Source organism: Oncorhynchus keta, chromosome 26, assembly GCF_023373465.1.
Source record: "Oncorhynchus keta strain PuntledgeMale-10-30-2019 chromosome 26, Oket_V2, whole genome shotgun sequence".
Taxonomy (NCBI): domain Eukaryota; kingdom Metazoa; phylum Chordata; class Actinopteri; order Salmoniformes; family Salmonidae; genus Oncorhynchus; species Oncorhynchus keta.
Window position 1 is genome coordinate 25,473,235 of NC_068446.1, and position 20,529 is coordinate 25,493,763.

General features: G+C 40.5%; 1 protein-coding gene across 11 annotated transcripts in view; it reads left to right on the forward strand.

Annotated features, from left to right (window-relative positions):
- The window catches only part of LOC118359149 (leucine-rich repeat-containing protein 7-like), a 225,930-nt gene that overhangs the window by 66,349 nt on the left and 139,052 nt on the right, over positions 1-20,529 (forward strand). For 7 of the 11 annotated variants that reach the window (XM_035737451.2, XM_035737453.2, XM_035737452.2 and 4 more), the window contains exon 1: positions 17,964-18,692. The exons of 1 other annotated variant lie outside the window; for it this stretch is intronic. In XM_035737451.2, coding sequence (XP_035593344.1) covers positions 18,668-18,692 — 25 coding nt within the window. In that variant the 5' untranslated portion in view covers positions 17,964-18,667. Of the gene's footprint in view, positions 1-17,962; positions 18,693-20,529 lie in introns of those variants that run through there. 3 more of the 11 variants (XM_035737448.2, XM_035737457.2, XM_035737447.2) reach the window with 2 other exon arrangements.

Sequence of the window (20,529 nt, forward strand, 5' to 3'; positions counted from 1 at the left end):
TTTGGTGAAACATAAGATATTACAGTTTTTGATGTCCTGTTGGTACGATATTCGTGATCGTACCTCGTCTAATTTATTGTCCAATGATTGTGCATTGGCAAGTAATATTGAATGTAAGGGCAGATTTCACACTCGCCGTCGATGGATCCTTACGAGGCATCCCGCCCTGTGTCCTCTATACCTGCGTCTCTTTCTCTTGCAAATGACTGGGATGTTGGCCTTGTCGGGTGCTTGTTGAAGAAAAAATCTTAGTCTAATCCGAGGTGAATGATCGCTGTCCTGATATCCAGAAGCTCTTTTTTGCCGTAAGATACGGCGGCAGAAACATTATGTACAAAATAAGTTACAAATAACACGAAAAAACACATAATAGCACAATTGGTTAGACACCCGTAAAACGGCTGCCATTTCCTCCGGTGCCATCTTAAAACGTTGTAGTTATTACAGTGGGAAAAGACAACAAGACACTTTTATTACGGCAACTGGTTTGATACATTCACCTCTGAAGGTAAATAATGTACTTACATACATTATCTTGCTCTGATTTGTCATTCTGAGGGTTCCAGAGATAAAATGTAGAATAGTTTTGTTTGATAAAATCTATTTTTATACTCAAATGTAGGAAATGGGTCCTATAGTCTGAACCCCTGCTGTCTCCCAAAATATTCAAATGCCATTTTCTTAAAAGTAATGTTACAAGTTTATCAACTTTCAAAGCAGAATTACTTTCCCATTTTCCCTCAAATTCAGTATGTGATATACCATTTTGTAGCTCTGTGTCTCTGCTTTTATCCAAAGTAAAAACACAATTTCAAATTTTGCTACATAAGACCACTCTAATGAACTTATCCTCTGCAGCAGAGGTAACTCTGGGGATTCCTTTCCTGTGGCGGTCCTCATGAGAGCCAGTTTCATCATAGCGCTTGATGGTTTTTGAGACTGCACTTGAAGAAACTTTAAAAGTTCTTGAAATTTTCCAGATTGACTGACCTTCATGTCTTAAAGTGATGATGGACTGTTGTTTCTCTTTGCTTACTTGTGCTGTTCTTGCCATAATATGGATTTGGTCTTTTACCAAATAGGGCTATCTTCTGTATACCACCCTTAACTTGTCACAACACAACTATTTATTTCAAACTCATTAAGAAGGAAAGACATTCCACAAATTAACTTAATTGAAATGCATTGCAGGTGACTACCTCATGAAGCTGGTTGAGAGAATGAGTGTGCAAGAGTGTGCAAAGCTATCATCAAGGCAAAGGGTGACTACTTTGAAGAATCTCAAAAATAAAACATATTTTGATTTGTTTAACACTTTTTTGGTTACTTCATGATTCCATTTGTTGTTTCATAGTTTTGATGCCTTCACTAATATTCTACAACGGAGAAAATAGTTTTAAAAAATAAAGAAAAACCCTGGAATGAGTAGGTGTGTCCAAACTTTTGACTGTACTGTACTGGACTGTACTGTACACTTAACCTGCAGCTCCCACACATAATTTACTTATACATGCTCCTGACAATGTGATCGATTCCAGTCCCCATCGTTTTCCCTGTATGGAATATTTATGTGCAGGGAGGGGACTCATTGGGAAGTTGTGTTTAAGGCTGGAGGAGCCAATGCTGAAGGATCACTGAGTGATGAGAGGCCTCAGTGACCTGTGATTACATTCCCCTGCTAGGCCACTTCACTGCTCTGTCCCGCTCCCTCCGTCCCTGGCCATGTCCATGTCCTTGCCTGCTCAGAGTGCACATTCTGACACGTGTTCTTCTCCATCCAGCCCACTAGACCCCTCGACCAAAGGCCCTATTAAAGCTTTGGGTATAAGGGACATGTTGTCATTATGCTAGAGAAGACTGCCATTGCACACACTCCTAAGGGAACAGGCCTTCTTTCTCATTTGTGTGTGTGCGTGTGTGTGTGTGCGTGCGTGCGTGCGTGCGTGTGTGTGTGTGTGTGTTTGTTTGTGTGCGTGTGTGTGATTGAATTAGTAGTAGTAGTTGTAGTAGTAGTGTACTGCACAGGGCAAGTTTCCTCCAGTGTTATTCAGAGGAAGTAAGCTCGATTTGGAGTAATGATGATTTGCTTGCATTTGTGCTCAAGCTGTCATTATTTTGCTTGCTATTCTCTTAGAAAGCTTTCTGTGGCATTCCCTTGGTCTTCAAGCTTAGAAGGATGCATGCTCCCAATGGAAAAGGAAAGATATGTATTCTGGTTATTCTCAAGCTATTATTTATCTTTTTCCAGGGTTTTCACCTATCCTCTCTACACTTCTAACTATAACAATGCAGCTACATACATAATACATTGAACGTCTCCTGACAATGATTTGACATTTGTTATACTTCTGTGATATTGTATTATTGTATTAACGAAGGGGAAATGTTATGCTGGTAAATATTTCATGGATAAGAGAAGAAGATCTGTGTTGTGGGCCCCAGAAAGATATACAGCCCGTATTGATGACATTGATTTGCAAGGGCGGACTTCCTGAGGTTGTGTTTTAAAATGATCATAATTAATGAGGGTATTAAAGTGTCAGAGCCTAATTCTCAGCCTTTGGATTAATGGTTCTTGGTAGAGTTTCTGGACTGATCATTGACAACACTGCACCAATGTTAATTAGATGGGGTTTGGAGAGCCTTCATGAGCTGTGAACTAAGAAGACACATGTTGACTTCTCCTTCCCCAAGGTGAGGGACTGAAATACTGCTGAAAGGGCCTGTGGAAAACAATCTCATTAATTTATTAATCTTCAAGCAGAAGTGCTGACACTCAGGTTCAACCACGGGGAAAGTTTCAAACTTCTGAGAGGTGGAAGGAGAGGGGGAGTGGGAGATTATTTGTGTATGTTTAGCCATAGTCGGCCCATTTTGAGATTTGATTTACTATGTATTCCATATCTTATACTTTCACATCATAACCAGAAAAGGCAACTCAGTTTCATGGGGTTTTGTTAGTCTAAGCAAGCACTGTAGGAAGTGGAAGATGAAACAACATGGATTTTAACCTGTTGCTTGGATTATTTTTGCAGCCTAAACTTCATTTCAGAGGTTAAATTGATCATGACAGCTATATTTGTATTGAAAAGCATTGGGATCATTGTCTAAATGTTTACTTTGTTCTAAGACTACAGGCACTCTCAGGCATAATTGGTTTAAAATATGGAAATTCTGGTGGTATTGCTGTCACAGTCTGAAAATGACAAAGTCAATCTGTTCTTTATAGTCTGAGGTAGCCAATAACAATGCTGTCAGGAAGGAGGAAATGAATGCAAAGGTATTGCCTAGTTCTGATTAATTCACCGTATCCAGTCCCAGTGCAATATCATACTGTAGGTTTACTGGCTGTAGATGGAAAAACGATCACAAGAGACCAGAAATATATTAAATTGTATTAGCGCTATAACTTCTCAGGATTTTGATATGTATTTAGCTTGATGTACTCTCTGTGTATTCAAGACCTGTGTGCATACTAATGTTAACAATGAGATAATGGTGCAATATGTGAGAAGTCAAAGGGGACCGTTTGTAGGCTGCTCCCTTTGAGGAAAGAATCAATGACAATTTACTGCTAACACTGTTAACACAACTCTTATCTTGCAATGTTTTCTCTGTGTCTAGCCCAGTGAATGGCTGCTCCACTGTAAACTCTCATAGCTGTCTGTCCTTCTGCTAGATACAGCCAGGGGATGATTTTCATAATCCTGTGAGAATGATGAGCTAGTTTACTGACCTTGACAGTGTCATGAATGATCCAGAATCCATTATAAGCGTGACAAAGATGCCGAGTTCCATTCGGATGGTAACAATATTAAAATAAACAGAATCTATGTTCTACTTTCAAGCTCTTTAATGTGCTCTGCTAGTGTGGTTGCTGTATAGGGCTATTACATGATTAAGTTATTAAATGAGTAACATCTGGTGGGTTGAACCCTTTGTAATGAGATGCACTCCGTGGTCTTGTTTCCATAGCCAAACCAGGTGGAACCCCACAATGCACTGCGGTGGGAAGGGGTCCATCTCAACACTGATTCAGAAGTGTCCGATTCAATTAGCCAGGCTGACAGCGAGCGCAGCATGTCTGGAGAGACCCTCTTCGTGGGGACTCGGCGAGCTAGTTAACATTGGCAACGCACTCTGCCAGCATACAGCATCAGGCCTCTGCTTCAACACCAAAGACTAGACTTAGACACGTCTTTAACGAAACAGGCAGGGCCTGACCAATCTCACTGAGACAGTTGCAAATGAAGAACCAAATGAAAGTGATCTGACCGCTCCATGTTTCCAAGGCCCAGGGACTGTGTGTGTTTATACTACATGGGAAATGTATTCACCGAGGAGAATAAAACATGATTTGGTCAGATCTGGGTAACTATCTGAGGGTCATAAATATTGCTGATTAGATATTTGTAGGTAATCACTTATTAAAGTAGGTCATTTGTTTGTGTGCTGTCTGTCTCCTGCCGACTGTGCAGTGTTGTGGGCATACTGTGTGGAGTAGACTGCTGTCAGAGGGGGTAAGGGTTCTGACAATGCATTGATTAATCAATAACATCATCCAGTCATACCAGGACCAGATGCATATGTCCAATAGATGAAATAGAAATACAGATGAAGTGATAGAATTCTTAGGTTTAGTGGATTCCACTGCAGCTGCCACTTCCCTTTCAATAGATGGATTTTGTGAGGCAATGTTGCTAAGTTACGATGGCTTCCCACTGATGTCTTATACTCTCAGTGATCTCAGTGTTGCTGTGTGTTGATTGAGCAACATTTGGGGATTACTTTGTTGCCTTCCTAATTTGTGTAGTATGAGTTATGACAATGAATATTCAAATCAAATTAGATTGGTCACATGCGCCGAATACAACAGGACCTTACAGTGAAATGCTTACTTACGAGCCTCTAACCAACAATGCAGTTTAAAAAAGTATACATTTTGGTGTGTAGAATAAAATTTGTAATGAATGTAAACCTATTTTGCACCATGTGCATGTCAACCCAGTTGATTAATGTCATGTTGGTTTGAACGATTCGGGAGAATGGCGCAGGAATGAGTAATAAGGGTTTTTATTAAGCCCAAATTACAGCATGCCGTACCCTAAACAAAAGAGCGAGGTGTACCTCGAATAAATAACACACGCTCACAATGATTGACCCATGGGACGAGACCCGTAATCATCTGCGCAATCCACAATGGCACGAAAGCCAAAACACACAGCACAGGTACTCACACGCACCAACGGACGTTGTAACAATAATCGACAGCACATGGGAAACCAAAGGGCACACTTATACAAGTACTAATCTGTGGGAATAGGGGACAAGTGTGCGTAATGAAAGTTCCGGAGGGATCCGTGACAATTCAACATTTGTTGTCTTAGTACACTGCAACTTAAAATGTTCCTTGAATATTAATGGATATTACATTTTTTTTTCTTTTTTTTTGTGTGAATTTTACCCCTTTTTCTCCCCAATTTTGTGGTATCCAATTGTTTTTTTCAACGAAGATTGAAAGTCATGCGTCATCCGATACACAACCCAACCAAGCTGCACTGCTTCTTAACACAGCGCGCATCCAACGCGGAAGCCAGCCACACCAATGTGTCGGAGGAAACACCATGCACCTGGCAACATTGGATGGCGTGCACGGCGCCCAGCCCGCCACAGGGGTCGTTGGTGCGAGATGAGACAAAGATATCCCTACCGGCCAAGCCCTCCCAAACCCGGATGACGCTAGGCCAATTGTGCGTTGCCCCACGGACCTCCTGGTCGCGGCCGGTTACGACAGAGCCTGGGCGCGAAAACAGGGTCTCTGGTGGCACAGCTGGCGCTGCAGTACAGCGCGCTTAACCACTGCCGGAGGCGATATTACATATTCTAATATAATATTAATAATGTTAATATTGCTGATTTCATACAGTAATAAAGTGGTAACTATTCCAATTTTGGGATTTGTAAAGGTTCTTGAGGAATTCATACACCTCTGTTAGCCTCATTGAATCTACAAAAACTGTCAGTGTTCAACCTTATCATGTGATGACCATACAACGGAACAGATTAACAGGAATGACATTTACTCTAGTGCAGTGATCACCAACCTTTTCTGATTCAAGATCACTTTCGCAGTCAATAAAAACAGTTATGTAGGAAGGAGGTTTGTGCAGTAGGTCTAATACATTATCACAGCATATTGGCTATATGCCTGGCCTGACAATATTGTTCATCTCAGACCATATTGTAGATAAAAATTTGAGCTTTGATAACAAAATGGATCAGTTGCGAGGCACAGCTGAGCATGAATTTGAAATAATTTGCAAATAATTTGCTTTTTTATTTTACTGGACTGACGGTACCTGCATCTGATGGTCATGGTGCTTTCATGACAACTGGGGGAACAAGAATGATCTTCAGGTCTAAAAGTTGGAGCTCTAGAAAGATGCCAGAGTTTCCGACTTCGAATTCCGAGTTGAATGATCATTCAAAAAGATTTTTACGAATCGGATCTCGTTTTTTCTGAGTTCCCAGTTGTCTTGAATACCGCTTTAGTCTCAGCAGAGGGAGGGAATAGCACAGGGTCCGCTTCTCACTGTCGCTGCTCTCTTCAGACCGCGGTATTCCTGGCCCTGATATGCAATGTTTCCAAACCCCCACTGATTTTAAATCAAGATCTTAAATCAAGATCTGGTTTTGGTATTTTTCATTTAAATGTACGGAGCCTGTTGTCAAACATTGATGGGGTTAGGATTTGGGCTAAATCAACTGATGCTGATGTAATTGTGTTTTCTGAAACCTGGCTCAGCAAGACTGTTTTTGACAAGGATATTTGCATAAGTGGTTACAATGTTTATCGCACTGATCGGGTTAAGAAATGTGGGGGTGTGGCTATATATGTAAAACTAAATTCCATGTAAGTGTGGCAAAGTCTGAAACTATTTGTAAACAGTTGGAATTTCTTGCTTTGAATATTGAGGTTTCAAAGGGCCTCTCTATAACTGTGATTGGCTGTTATAGACCCCCCTCTGCTCTCTATAAGTGTGATTGGCTGTTAGAGGGGTGGCAGGGTAGCCTAGTGGTTAGAGCATTGGACTAGTAACCAGAAGATTGCAAGTTCAAACCCTGAGCTGACAAGGTACAAATCTGTCGTTCTGCCCCTGAACAGGCAGTTAACCCACTGTTCCTAGGCCGTCATTGAAAATAAGAATTTGTTCTTAACTGACTTGCCTAGTTAAATAAAGGTAAAATAAAAAAAACAGACCCCCCTCTGCTCTCGGTGATGCATTTTCTTCTTTGACGCACCTTATGTCTAAACTTCTTTACAGTGAAATGATCTTGATTGGTGATCTCAACTGGTGTTGGTTAAAGCTGATGAAAGTCTGATGATTTAAAGATGTTTTGTAATTCTATGAATCTTACCCAGTTGATTAACTCACCCACTCGCCCAAATCTTAAATGCCCAGATAAATCTACCCTGATTGATTTGATATTGACAAATGTTCCACATAAATATTCTGTGGTTGGTGTTTTTTGTAATGATTTAAGTGACCATTGTGCTGTTGTTGCTGTTAGAAATACTAAGGTACCAAAGACAAACCCACGTTTTATTCGTAAGAGAAATTTGAAGTGTTTTAATGAGCAGGCTTTCTTTCATGATTTGTTTTATTTTGACTGGAGCAAGATTGAGCTTATCCCTGATGTGGAAACTGCCTGGAAACTCTTTCATGATCGTTTTTCCCACATAGTAAACAAACATGCCCCATTCTGCAGGTACAGGGTTAAAGGGCGGGATAATCCATGGTTTTCTTCTGAGCTGTCTTGTATTATTCACAACCGTAATCTAGCCTGGGCTAAAGCAAGGAAATCATGTTCTGATGCTGATTGGCTTATTTTTAGGCAGTTACGAAACAAGTGTTCTTTTCTTCTCAGGAAGACCAAGTCTGAATATTTTATGTCTGTTACCACTGATAACCTGAATGACCCTAGAAAGTGTTGGAAGGCTATTAAGTCTATTTCTGGTAACAGTAATGTTAATGAATTACCATCATGTGTTTTGAAGGACTCTGTTGCTATACAACACTGAAATGCTGAATTGTTTCAATTAGAACTTTGTATCATCTGGTAGGCTGTTTGATTCAGTGTCCTCTGTCTCTGTATAACCCTGTGTGGATGAACCAGTGAGAGCTGGTCAAACTTTTAGCCATTCTTTTTGCCATTCTCATTGCAGGTGGTACATAAAGCCCTGAAATCCTTGGATCAGAGATAGCCTGCAGGTCCTGATCTTTTGGATCCCTGCTTTTTAAATCTGGCAGCTGATTTCATAGCTGAACCACTTACATCTCTGTTCAATCTAACCCTGGAATGTAATGCAATTCCAAAGATCTGGAAATGAGCATTTGTCCTACCACTTTTAAAAGGGGGAGATCCAACTATTTTAAATAACTATAGGCCAATCTCAAAGCTGTCACCCCTGGTGAAAATACTTGAAACCGTTGTAAGTGAACAGCTAAAAGAGTTTTTATTTACTAACTCTATTTTATCAATGTACCAATCGGGCTTCAGGAAGAAGCATAGCACAATTACAGCAGCCATGAAGGTTTTAAATATCACTGAAGCCATTGACAAAAACAGCACTGTGTCTCACTTTTTATTGATCTCTCTAATGCTTATGATACAGTTGATCATGCTATAATAAGGCAGAGATTGTCGAGTGTAGGTCTTTCGGAGCATGCAGTTGCATGGTTTGCTAACTATCTGTCTGATAGAACTCAGTGCACTCAATTTGATGGGCTTATATCTGTTAAATTGTCTGTTTTGAATGGTGTGCCCCAAGGCTCTGTACTTGGTCCTCTCTTATTCACTATTTATATAAATGATTTCGACAAAAATGTCCAAAATGCACAACTTAATTTTTATGCTGATGATACTGTTATTTACTGTTGTGCTTCGTCTCTTACAAAAGCTTTCCAGAACATGCAAACTGCTTTTTATACTGTTCAACATACCCTGTGTCAATTGAAGCTTATCCTCAATACTGCAAAAACTAAACTAATGGTGTTTTCTAATGCAAGAAATAGACCTCTGAACCTTTCACCTATCACTACCTGTCAGGGCAAGGTGATTGAGGTTGTAACCTCATATAAATATCTTGGAATTTTAATTGATGGCGGCCTCTCTTTTAAATTGCATATTCGGGGGATCACGTTACCCTTGAACGAGATGGCCGCATGAACTAAGAGCTCCGCACAAGTAGTTTCCAATTCCTAATCTTACCTCCACTCCAAGTTCAAACTCATTTAGCTTTAGTAAGAAAAAGTCATGGCGGCTACAAAAGGCGACACTACAGGTGACATTTTTACCCGGACTCGAGTATTAGTGACGGAAAAAGCCTCCAAGAAGAAGCTAGCTTCAGAAAAAACTAGCACCATTAGCCAGGAGCAAGAGAAGACGCTCCCCCCCGGGGCACAACGAATGCCAAACTCGCACTCTGTCGAAGACATCCTTTCTGAGTTGAGATCCCAACATACAGAACTAAACACCAAATTAGATGCCATTAACTCCCAGCTCAGTGTGATAGGGGGCAAGGTGACAATCCTGGAAAACGCTTTGCCTGACATCAACAACAAGATAACCATAAACGCGGGGCGCCTGGACGAGGCAGAGGGGCGAATCCTATCCATGGAAAACTTATTGACAGATGCCATGGAAACAATAGCATATGCTAAAAAGAAAATTGAGCATCTGGAAGAGAAAACAGAGGACCTGGAAAACAGGGGGCGAAGGAATAATTGTGTTCTATTCAATCTGGGCGAAAAAGAAGAGGGAAACATGCCACTGATCCGCTACCTGCAAGACAAACTTCCTGAGTGGCTCCACCTGTCCACCGACAGGCCCATAGAACTCGAGAGAGCTCACCGAGCACTGAGGCCCCCACCAGCAGCCAGACAACCACCGTGCCCAATCACCATACGTTTCCTGAGATTCACCGACAAGGAACGAGTCCTATAGGCGGCGAAAAACAACACCATCACAGTGGGAAATGCCAAACTCGCTTTACACCAGGACCTGTCAGCTGGAATACGCCGAAAGCGGCGAGAGTTTGACGAAGTGAAGAAATACTCAATTGACCGAGGCATCTTCAGGGGATTCAAATACCCAAACGAGCTCAGGATTCTTCACCAAGGAGCCTTGTGACACTTCAAAACTCCCGAAGAGGCAAAACGTTTTTAGAAAGACAATCCTGGTCAATGAGAAACAGACCAATGACTAAATGCGATTAATGCCATTACTAAAGGAGGTAAGACAACATATAGCCGATATCCAGAGACCCACCCCCTAAATGTCATTATAGCCGTCCAATTTATTTTCCTTTATCTGAGAGGGATGGGCTGTATAGCCTAACCTAGGCCTACTAATGTTTCAGCCTCCTTTATTTCCCTGTTTTTTTGTTGCTATTATTACTTGGGGTTCCCTAAGTCCCTTGGGGGAGGTACAGTGCCTTGCGAAAGTATTCGGCCCCCTTGAACTTTGCGACCTTTTGCCACATTTCAGGCTTCAAACATAAAGATATAAAACTGTATTTTTTTGTGAAGAATCAACAACAAGTGGGACACAATCATGAAGTGGAACGACATTTATTGGATATTTCAAACTTTTTTAACAAATCAAAAACTGAAAAGTTGGGCGTGCAAAATTATTCAGCCCCCTTAAATTAATACTTTTGCTGCGATTACAGCTGTAAGTCACTTGGGGTATGTCTCTATCAGTTTTGCACATCGAGAGACTGACATTTTTTCGCATTCCTCCTTGCAAAACAGCTCGAGCTCAGTGAGGTTGGATGGAGAGCATTTGTGAACAGCAGTTTTCAGTTCTTTCCACAGATTCTTGATTGGATTCAGGTCTGGACTTTGACTTGGCCATTCTAACACCTGGATATGTTTATTTTTGAACCATTCCATTGTAGATTTTGCTTTATGTTTTGGATCATTGTCTTGTTGGAAGACAAATCTCCGTCCCAGTCTCAGGTCTTTTGCAGACTCCATCAGGTTTTCTTCCAGAATGGTCCTGTATTTGGCTCCATCCATCTTCCCATCAATTTTAACCATCTTCCCTGTCCCTGCTGAAGAAAAGCAGGCCCAAACCATGATGCTGCCACCACCATGTTTGACAGTGGGGATGAGGTGTTCAGGGTGATGAGCTGTGTTGCTTTTACGCCAAACATAACGTTTTGCATTGTTGCCAAAAAGTTCAATTTTGGTTTCATCTGACCAGAGCACCTTCTTCCACATGTTTGGTGTGTCTCCCAGGTGGCTTGTGTCAAACTTTAAACAACACTTTTTATGGATATCTTTAAGAAATGGCTTTCTTCTTGCCACTCTTCCATAAAGGCCAGATTTGTGCAATATATGACTGATTGTTTTCCTATGGACAGAGTCTCCCACCTCAGCTGTAGATCTCTGCAGTTCATCCAGAGTGATCATGGGCCTCTTGGCTGCATCTCTGATCAGTCTTCTCCTTGTATGAGCTGAAAGTTTAGAGGGACGGCCAGGTCTTGGTAGATTTGCAGTGGTCTGATACTCCTTCTATTTCAATATTATCGCTTGCACAGTGCTCCTTGGGATGTTTAAAGCTTGGGAAATCTTTTTGTATCCAAATCCGGCTTTAAACTTCTTCACAACAGTATCTCGGACCTGCCTGGTGTGTTCCTTGTTCTTCATGATGCTTTCTGCGCTTTTAACAGACCTCTGAGACTATCACAGTGCAGGTGCATTTATATGGAGACTTGATTACACACAGGTGGATTGTATTTATCATCATTAGTCATTTAGGTCAACATTGGGTCATTCAGAGATCCTCACTGAACTTCTGGAGAGAGTTTGCTGCTCCGAAAGTAAAGGGGCTGAATAATTTTGCACGCCCAATTTTTCTGTTTTTGATTTGTTAAAAAAGTTTGAAATATCCAATAAATGTCGTTCCACTTCATGATTGTGTCCCACTTGTTGTTGATTCTTCACAAAAAAATACAGTTTTATATCTTTATGTTTGAAGCCTGAAATGTGGCAAAAGGTCTCAAAATTCAAGGGGGCCGAATACTTTCGCAAGGCACTGTATATGTAGGCTGGGCTATTGATTTTATTTTTCTCCCCTCTTTTAGTGTGGTCTGAACGGGGGCTACTGTGTCATTTACTCAATGCGGGGTGGAGAGGATGAGGCATTTCTTTGGTGGGGAGAGGGAGACTTTGTGCGTTGCTAACTGTTCCCGGTTTTTGTTTTATTCGGAACACAGAATTGAGACTGAGCGGGGGGTTAATAGATCCAACGGGATGTGTCGAGTTGTTTGGGAACTCGGCTGGGGTGTTCAGAGATTATTATTTTATGTACACCATTTATTTTCCTTTTATGTGAACGCAGCTGTAACTACTATCCACTTTTACCCAGCGATGACTTGCACTAAAGTTCGATTACTGTTCGATGACGATGACAAGTACCTTAAATCTATTGACATGGAACTGCCATGGTCTAGGGCATGCAATAAAACGAAAAAGGATAGTATGTGCTCTAAAAAAAAAGGAAAAAGCAGACATCACGCTTTTACAAGAGACACACCTCTGTGATGCTGAACATGCCAAACTCCGCAGAACTTGGATGGGACAGGTGTATTTCTCATCTTTCAAATCAAACAGTAGAGGCACAGCCATACTTATCCATAAAAATGTTCCATTCATAATTGACAAAAACACATCTGATCCGGAGGGGAGATTTATTTTTATAACTGGGTCATTATATGGTCAACCAATTACTATATTAAACATATACGCCCCTAACACAGATACTCCTGCCTTCATGTCAAAAATGATAACCCTGTTCAATGAGCATTGTGTCTCCTTGGCATGGTGGCCGTAGATTTTAATTGTACCCTTAACCCAACCCTAGACAAATCATCTCAAATCCCCACCCACCACAAATCCTAGATCTGCAAAGATGTTGAACTCTCTTACTAAAGAGATGGGACTGATAGATATCTGGAGAGAGACTAATAGCTCATCTATGGACTATACATACTACTCTAATGTCATAACACCTACTCCCGTATAGATTACATTTTTATCCCAAAGAGTTTCATAAATTCAGCCACATGTACAATCGGACCCATAGCACTTTCAGATCACGCCTTTGTCCACCTCCGCTTTGACCTCTGCAAAAACATCCCGAGGTCAAAGAGCTGGAAATTCAACACCTCCATGCTATCAAACGAAGCGTTCCATACATTGGTAACTACATGGATAAACAACTACACACAAGACAACAAAGATCCTCCTGTTTCTCCAGCCACAATGTGGGACGCTGCTAAAGCCACACTAAGAGGTCATCTAATTGCATATGCTTCCTCTAAGAAAAAAGCATTGGAAGCACACAGGCTAGATCTTGAGAGGGAGCTGGAATGCTGTGAAAGAATACATAAACAATCCCCAGACAGCACCTCCTGGAGTCATCTTAAAGCAGCCAAAGCCAAACTGAATTTGGACTACACTCGGGAGATTAAAAAAAAGGTTTTCTTTACTAAACAGAAATACCATGAGTATAGCAATAGGCCCAGTAGATTACTTGCTTACCAATTAAAAAAGGAGCAGTCAGAGCGTACAATCATGGCTATCCGAACAGCAGAGGACCTTCTGTAGCTCAGTTGGTAGAGCATGGCGCTTGTAACGCCAGGGTAGTGGGTTCGATCCCCGGGATCACCCATACGTAGAATGTATGCACACATGACTGTAAGTCGCTTTGGATAAAAGCGTCTGCTAAATGGCATATATTATTTATTATTATTAGGACGAGGTCACATACGACGCCAAAAAGATCAATTTAACTTTTCATGATGTTTACTGCAAACTATGCACCTCTGAGAGAAAACACACGGAGGCAGAACTCCACTCTTTCCTAGAGGGAATCTCGTTACCTAAACTATCAGAGACCGACCAAGAAGATCTCAACTCCCTCTTCACCCCTTTGGAGATCCTCGAGGCAATTACCTCCATGCCACCTAATAAGTCCCCAGGCCCAGAAGGATTCCCCAGAGAGTTCTACAAAGCTTTTTGGCCCCAGCTCCGCCCTATTTTCATGCCAATGCTGGAGGATTTTTGCAAAATACAGATACAATACAGATACATGTTGTGTAAGGTACTGTAAAACCTAAAAACAAATTATTGGCCCGTCGTCTCAGCGAATGCTAGAAATAGCTGATAAGAACCTTGATAGTGCTGCTGCAAGTGTTATATATGTTTTTTTGTGTTTTAATTTTAATTTTGTTTTTGTGTGCGTATGTATGTATGTATGTATGGGTATGTGTGTATGTATGCACCAAGGAAATGAAATAGATTAAGAAAAATAAGTGTTTTTATTTGACTATCTTTCTTTTTTTTTCTTTTTCTTTTCAAATGTACTATTATTTTTTGACTTTTTATTTTTATTTTTTTAAGCCTGTCACATCTGTGAATGTGGAATGTGTTTTGTTGGTTGATTGAAAAACAAGAAAGACTATGGGGATATATTATATATGAATGCTTCCGCTCAGTGTTTGAGATCAAATGACACTCTTTACCATGGCACTTTGAGATTTATTTTAAACTGCAAAACCCTTATGCACCACTGCACTTTGTATACCAGGGTTGGCTGGCCTTCTCTTGTCACTCGTAGGCTCAGTCACTGGTATACTTTTATTTACAAAGCCATTTTGGGTTTATTACCTTTTTATTTGTGCATTTTTATTGTTCAGAAATGTGGTGGCTACTCTCTTCGTTCGCTTGACTTTATCCTGCTAACTGTTCCAAATGTCCGAACTGAATTTGGTAAAAGGGCTTTTATGCACTCTGCGCCATCGTCTTGGAACACCTTACAAAATACTTTTAAACTGGAAGAACTCGTCCCGATTGGTGTTTTTAAATCACTGATGAAGGATTTTGAGGCGGATTCTCTGACCTGTCAATGTTTTTAATTTTCTGTTTTTATACTCTTGTGAATTCAATGGTTTTTACTAGATTACTTGTAGTTTTTCATGTTGTCTGTCTGTAATTGTTTTGTAATGACTTAGTGCTGCCAATCTTGGCCAGGGCGCTCTTGAAAAAGAGATTTTAATCTCAATGAGCCCTTCCTGGTTAAATAAAGGTTAAATAAAATTTAAAAAAATAATTCTGCCTCATGCGCAAATTCATGTTGTTCCTATGATCAGCTAAAGTGAAATCTTCCACAATATTAAAATAGACACGACGAGCTGCTGATGATAATAAAAACGCAGAAGGGAAGAAGGGAGAAGTATGTTTTGTAATAGTGTTGAAGAAAAACAGTGTTGACAGTGCTGAATAAACTTAGGCTTAACTTAAACTCACTCATAAAAACAGCAGCTCTTTGCTGTAGTCTTTGACAGTCTCTCTCTGGTCATTGTTTTAAAAGTTATGAAATCTCACGCAGGCTAGTATAAAACTTTGGTGTGGCCTGGGTCTTGGGAGCCCTAGGCACGGTGATTTGAGCTATCCCAGCTAGCACAGTGGATCTGGGCTGATTCTGGCTGAGAGTCTGGGCACTTGGCTGAGAGTCAGACTCGACCGACGTCATGTGGCCTGAGTCTGGGCCGCCTTCGGCAGTATTACTTATGGCTAGGATGGAGGGATTGAGCTCTGATTCCAGTGTAATAAGTCTAATGAAAAGTCATAGGAGATTTAATCATCACTCAAGAGCTTGTTTATAGGAATCATCCACTGGGGCATTTATCCCTGTAGTTGAGCTATCAGTTGAAACGAATCCTAACTACGGTATGCATTTTACAAAGCTGCATTTTTGTATTTTCCTTGAGATCTGGGCTCAGGCACAACGCAATGTAAGCCATGCCCTTTTAAAACCTTTACGTGTTTTCTCTGCATTCCCTAATACATAGAACATAATGCATACTCTAAAGCTTAAACCATAGTAGCTGTAACATACAGTTGAAGTCAGAAGTTTACATGCACTTAGGTTGGAGTCATTAAAACTTGTTTTTCAACCACTCCACACATTTCTTGTTAACAGACTATAGTTTTGGCAAGTTGGTTAGGAAATCTACTTTGTGCATGACACAAGTAATTTACAATTGTTTACAGACAGATTATTTCACTTATAATTCACTGTATCACAATTCCAGTGGGTCAGAAATTTACATACACTAAGTTGACTGTGCCTTTAAACAGCTTGGAAAATTCCAGAAAATTATGTCATGGCTTTAGAAGCTCATCATATGAGTCAATTGGAGGTGTACCTGTGGATGTATTTCAAGGCCTACCTTCAAATTCAGTGCCTCTTTGCTTGACATCATGGGAAATTCAAAATAAATCAGCCAAGACCTCTGAATTTTTGGGGGGAGACCTCTACAAATCTGATTCATCCTTGGGAGCAATTTCCAAACACCTTAAGGTACCACGCTCATCTGTACAAAAAATAATACGCAAGTATAAACACCATGGGACTACGTAGCCATTATACCGCTCAGGAAGGAGACGCGTTCTGTCTCCTAGAGATGAACGTACTTTGGTACGAAAAGTGCAAATCAATCCCAGAACAACAGCAAAGAACCTTGTGAAGATGGTGGGGGAAACAGGTGCAAAAGTATCTATATCCACAGTAAAACGAGTCCTATATCGACATAACCTGAAATGCCGCTCAGCAAGGAAGAAGCAACTGCTCCAAAACCACCAGAAAAAAGCCAGACTATGGTTTGCAACTGCACATGGGGACAAAGATTGTACTTTTTGGAGAAATGTCCTCTGGTCTGATGAAACAAAAATAGAACTGTTTGGCCATAATGACCATCATTAGGTTTGGAGGAAAAAGGGGGAGGCTTGCAAACCGAAGAACACCATCCCAACCGTGAAGCACGGGGGTGGCAGCATCATGTTGTTGGGGTGCTTTGCTGCAGGAGTGACTGGTGCACTTTACAAAATAGATGGCATCATAAGGTAGGAAAATTGTGGATATATTGAAGCAACATCTCAAGACATCAGTCAGGAAGTTAAAGCTTGGTCGCAAATGGGTCTTCCAAATGGACAATGACCCCAAGCATACTTCCAAAGTTGTGGCAAAATGGCTTAAGGACAACAAAGTCAAGGTATTGGAGTGGCCATCACAAAGCCCTGACCTCAATCCTATGGAAAATTTGTGGGCAGAACTGAAAAAGCATTTGCGAGCAAGGAGGCCTACAAACCTGACTCAGTTACTCCAGCTCTGTCAAGAGGAATGGGCCAAAATGCACCCAACTTATTGTGGGAAGCTTGTGGAAGGCTACCCAAAACATTTGACCCAAGTTAAACAATTTAAAGGCAATGCTACCAAATACTAATTGAGTGTATGTAAACTTCTGACCCACTGGGAATGTGATGAAAGAAATAAAAGAATAAATAAATCACTCTACTATTATTCTGACATTTCACATTCTTAAAATAAAGTGGTGATCCTAATTGACCTAAGGCAGGGAATTCTTACTAGGATTACATGTCAGGAATTGTGAAAAACAGAGTTTAAATGTATTCGGCTAAGGTGTATGTAAACTTCTGACATCAACTGTAGGTATAACAACAGGTAACTGGACCTCAATCCAGTTTTCCATACAGATGCAGCAGATTTCTAAAAAAGCCAAATATGGTCTGTGTGCTCACCATTCCTCTGTGTGTTTAATATGGAGAGTGCTGAGATTGCTTGCCCAAATTTATATCTGGAAGATAAAGGGTGAAAGCAATATGCAATAATAGGCTGAAAAATACTATGTTAAACCTCATTAGTGGACATTTAGTTAGTGGACATCGACATGGAAGGGTTTTATCCAAATATAATACAGTATAGTATATGGCAGGCTCTAGCGATTCTAGATGGCGGTGGAGCAGTGGTCAAAGTGGAGTGGAGTTATAGTTTTATGAACGTTTTAATCAGGTTGTATCCGAACTCAGTTTTTCCCTTGCCGCGCACTTCACTCACGCGCGTATGCACGCAGACCACTCCTCTTGCGTCCCCGTTTCGTCTCCTCTCATATCGATGCAAGGAGAGGAAACGCTCGTTTTATTTCATTCGTAAGTAGTCCTCCAGTAACCTCACCGAGAAGGACATCGACGAGGACAGAGGACTTAACCCGTGCTTGCCTCGAAATTCGATGACGGAATCACCCAATGAGCGTAATTTATCAAACCCTAATCAGCCTCAGCCCGGTTCTTTTCGCAGTGTATGTGCACCTCGCCTAAACGGGATTGTAGCCTATACGTAAGGAAGATTAGAATTGCATTATGAACTTGAACACTTTGATAAAAGTATGGGGATCAATTGCTGGGTGGTCATCTATCGGTTTACAATGATATAAAGCGCATACCCGTAGTAGCTTGATCAATAGCATATCATCTCCTGAAATCGGCTCTTTGAATAGGAATACAATTGTATGATTTGTTAACAGTCTAGCGTATATGGTCAGCATGTGGACGCTCATTTGTTCTGTCTTGGAAGAGACCCGTTCATTCCTTGCCACTGGAAGGCAAACCAACACCGGACCATGGTTCGATGCTCCTTGAATAGGCTACTCACCCTTGCATAGACCTGCTATAGAAGGCTACGGCCCGGTGTTGGAATTACAACTGGATTCAAATAAATGCTGTAAAACAATCCAATGGACAATTACTCACATCTACAACGTAAGTGACAATTGTATTGTTAATACTGTATAGCCTTGCCATCAATAGGAAACTGTATAGTGAGCAATGACATAATTAATTCAATATTGTAGCTCACTCAATTGATCACAAATGTTACCATTTGATTAAAAAAAATGCAAGATGATGTACACATTTCACATATAGGCTGGCAGTGATCTGCATTCACCTCAGGCAGATATGATTCATTCAAGTGAAGTAGTGTGTCTTAATTGAGAATGTTATGTTACAAACAGGCATAATTTACTTTAGTTGGGACTCAAGTTTGACAAAGACTTGGTTGTATTTATATTAGAATTAAATATACCCATTATTCGTTTTTTGTTAATCTACAGTATAGGTGACATCAGGCTTGCTACTTGTCCCTGATATACATGATTGACATAATTGTGCCTCTGGTATCAGAGATATTCAAGGTGAACCCTGCTCATCTTAGAACAAGGTTTTTAAAACACTTTTCTTGCCCAGGCAGGGACCCCCGCCCAGGCAGGGACCCCCGCCCAGGCAAACCTGTGTTGTCTTATCATCAGGTGAATTTTAATTGCAAGTAGAAGTAAACCATTTCAAAATGAATAGATTTTAAAATGAATAGTCCATTGGAAGAGGAAGTGAAAACGAACAGCCTATTAGCTACGAAGCTAAAGGTATCATGGCGGAGGAGAGAAAATGTTGCCTCTAAAAAGTACATTTTCTGCAATTCAATGAATAATTCTCCATTGAGCTGAGAGAACATTTTGCAGATTTGAAGCTAATTTCCAGCAATTATATGCATTTTGCCATGGTTAATGCTGTCTTCCTCTGCTCAAACATTATAACATCAATGTGCATGGGTCCTGAATGCCCAGTTTTTCGAATTTTCAATTATCCCTGACTTTCTAGCTTTTTATTTGGTTGTTTGTTCTCAAATATGGTTTTGGTTGTTTAAGTTGTCACTGAAATGGTTTTTCAATCCCGAAAATGTTCTATAAAAAAAATTCTAAAATGAAGCCATTTATCTACTTCACTAGAGATGGATGAACTGGAAGAGCTAGCATGCTAACTGTTCCTGTATCCTTCAAGGGGCTCGTGAAACTACCTCTAATTTTCTTCATATGGGACACAGATACATAAAAATGGTATCCATGATGGTATTCTGTTTTAGCTAGCAATATTCATAAAAAGTACTATTTTTCACATATATATATATATATATATCTCCCCCCCTCCCCAAAAGGAAGCGTATTTGTCTATTAGTAGTCCATTAGTACAATCCAATCTCAATCCAATCTACTGTTTCTTAAATTGATCAATTATTGAGAAGGTAATGAATTGCCTGCTGTTTTATGAGTGGTGTAATTAGGTCACTCTAACTGATAATGCATTGCCATGATGCAGGTTAGCTTGTGTCTAAATCATGTTGCAATTTATGGGAATGTATCTGTTTAGAGGTCCAGTCAAGGATACAGCTTAGTTTGCCATTGACAGCTTCCTTTTTGCATATGTTTGACCAAGGTGTTTAATTTTTCATTTGGTTCATATTTTTGCTGCTACTGGTTGAAAGCTGTCTTCCATTCTCATTAGTAAGCAGTACTGTTCACATTTTGGGCCTTTGAAGGGAGCAGATGAAAGCTCAACCTGCCAGTTAATAGTCACTTCACTGTGGCAGAGAGGCAGCAGCTAACTGCTCCAGGCTGTAGTATTAAAGTTAGCTAGCCATTCAAAGTTGACAACAGGTCTTTCCCGTTAAGAGTTGATTAACGCACCCGTGCATCAGTCTAATTAACATAATATAAAAATCCCCATAAAAATCTGCCTGTTTAAGCTAGAGATATCTCTCATG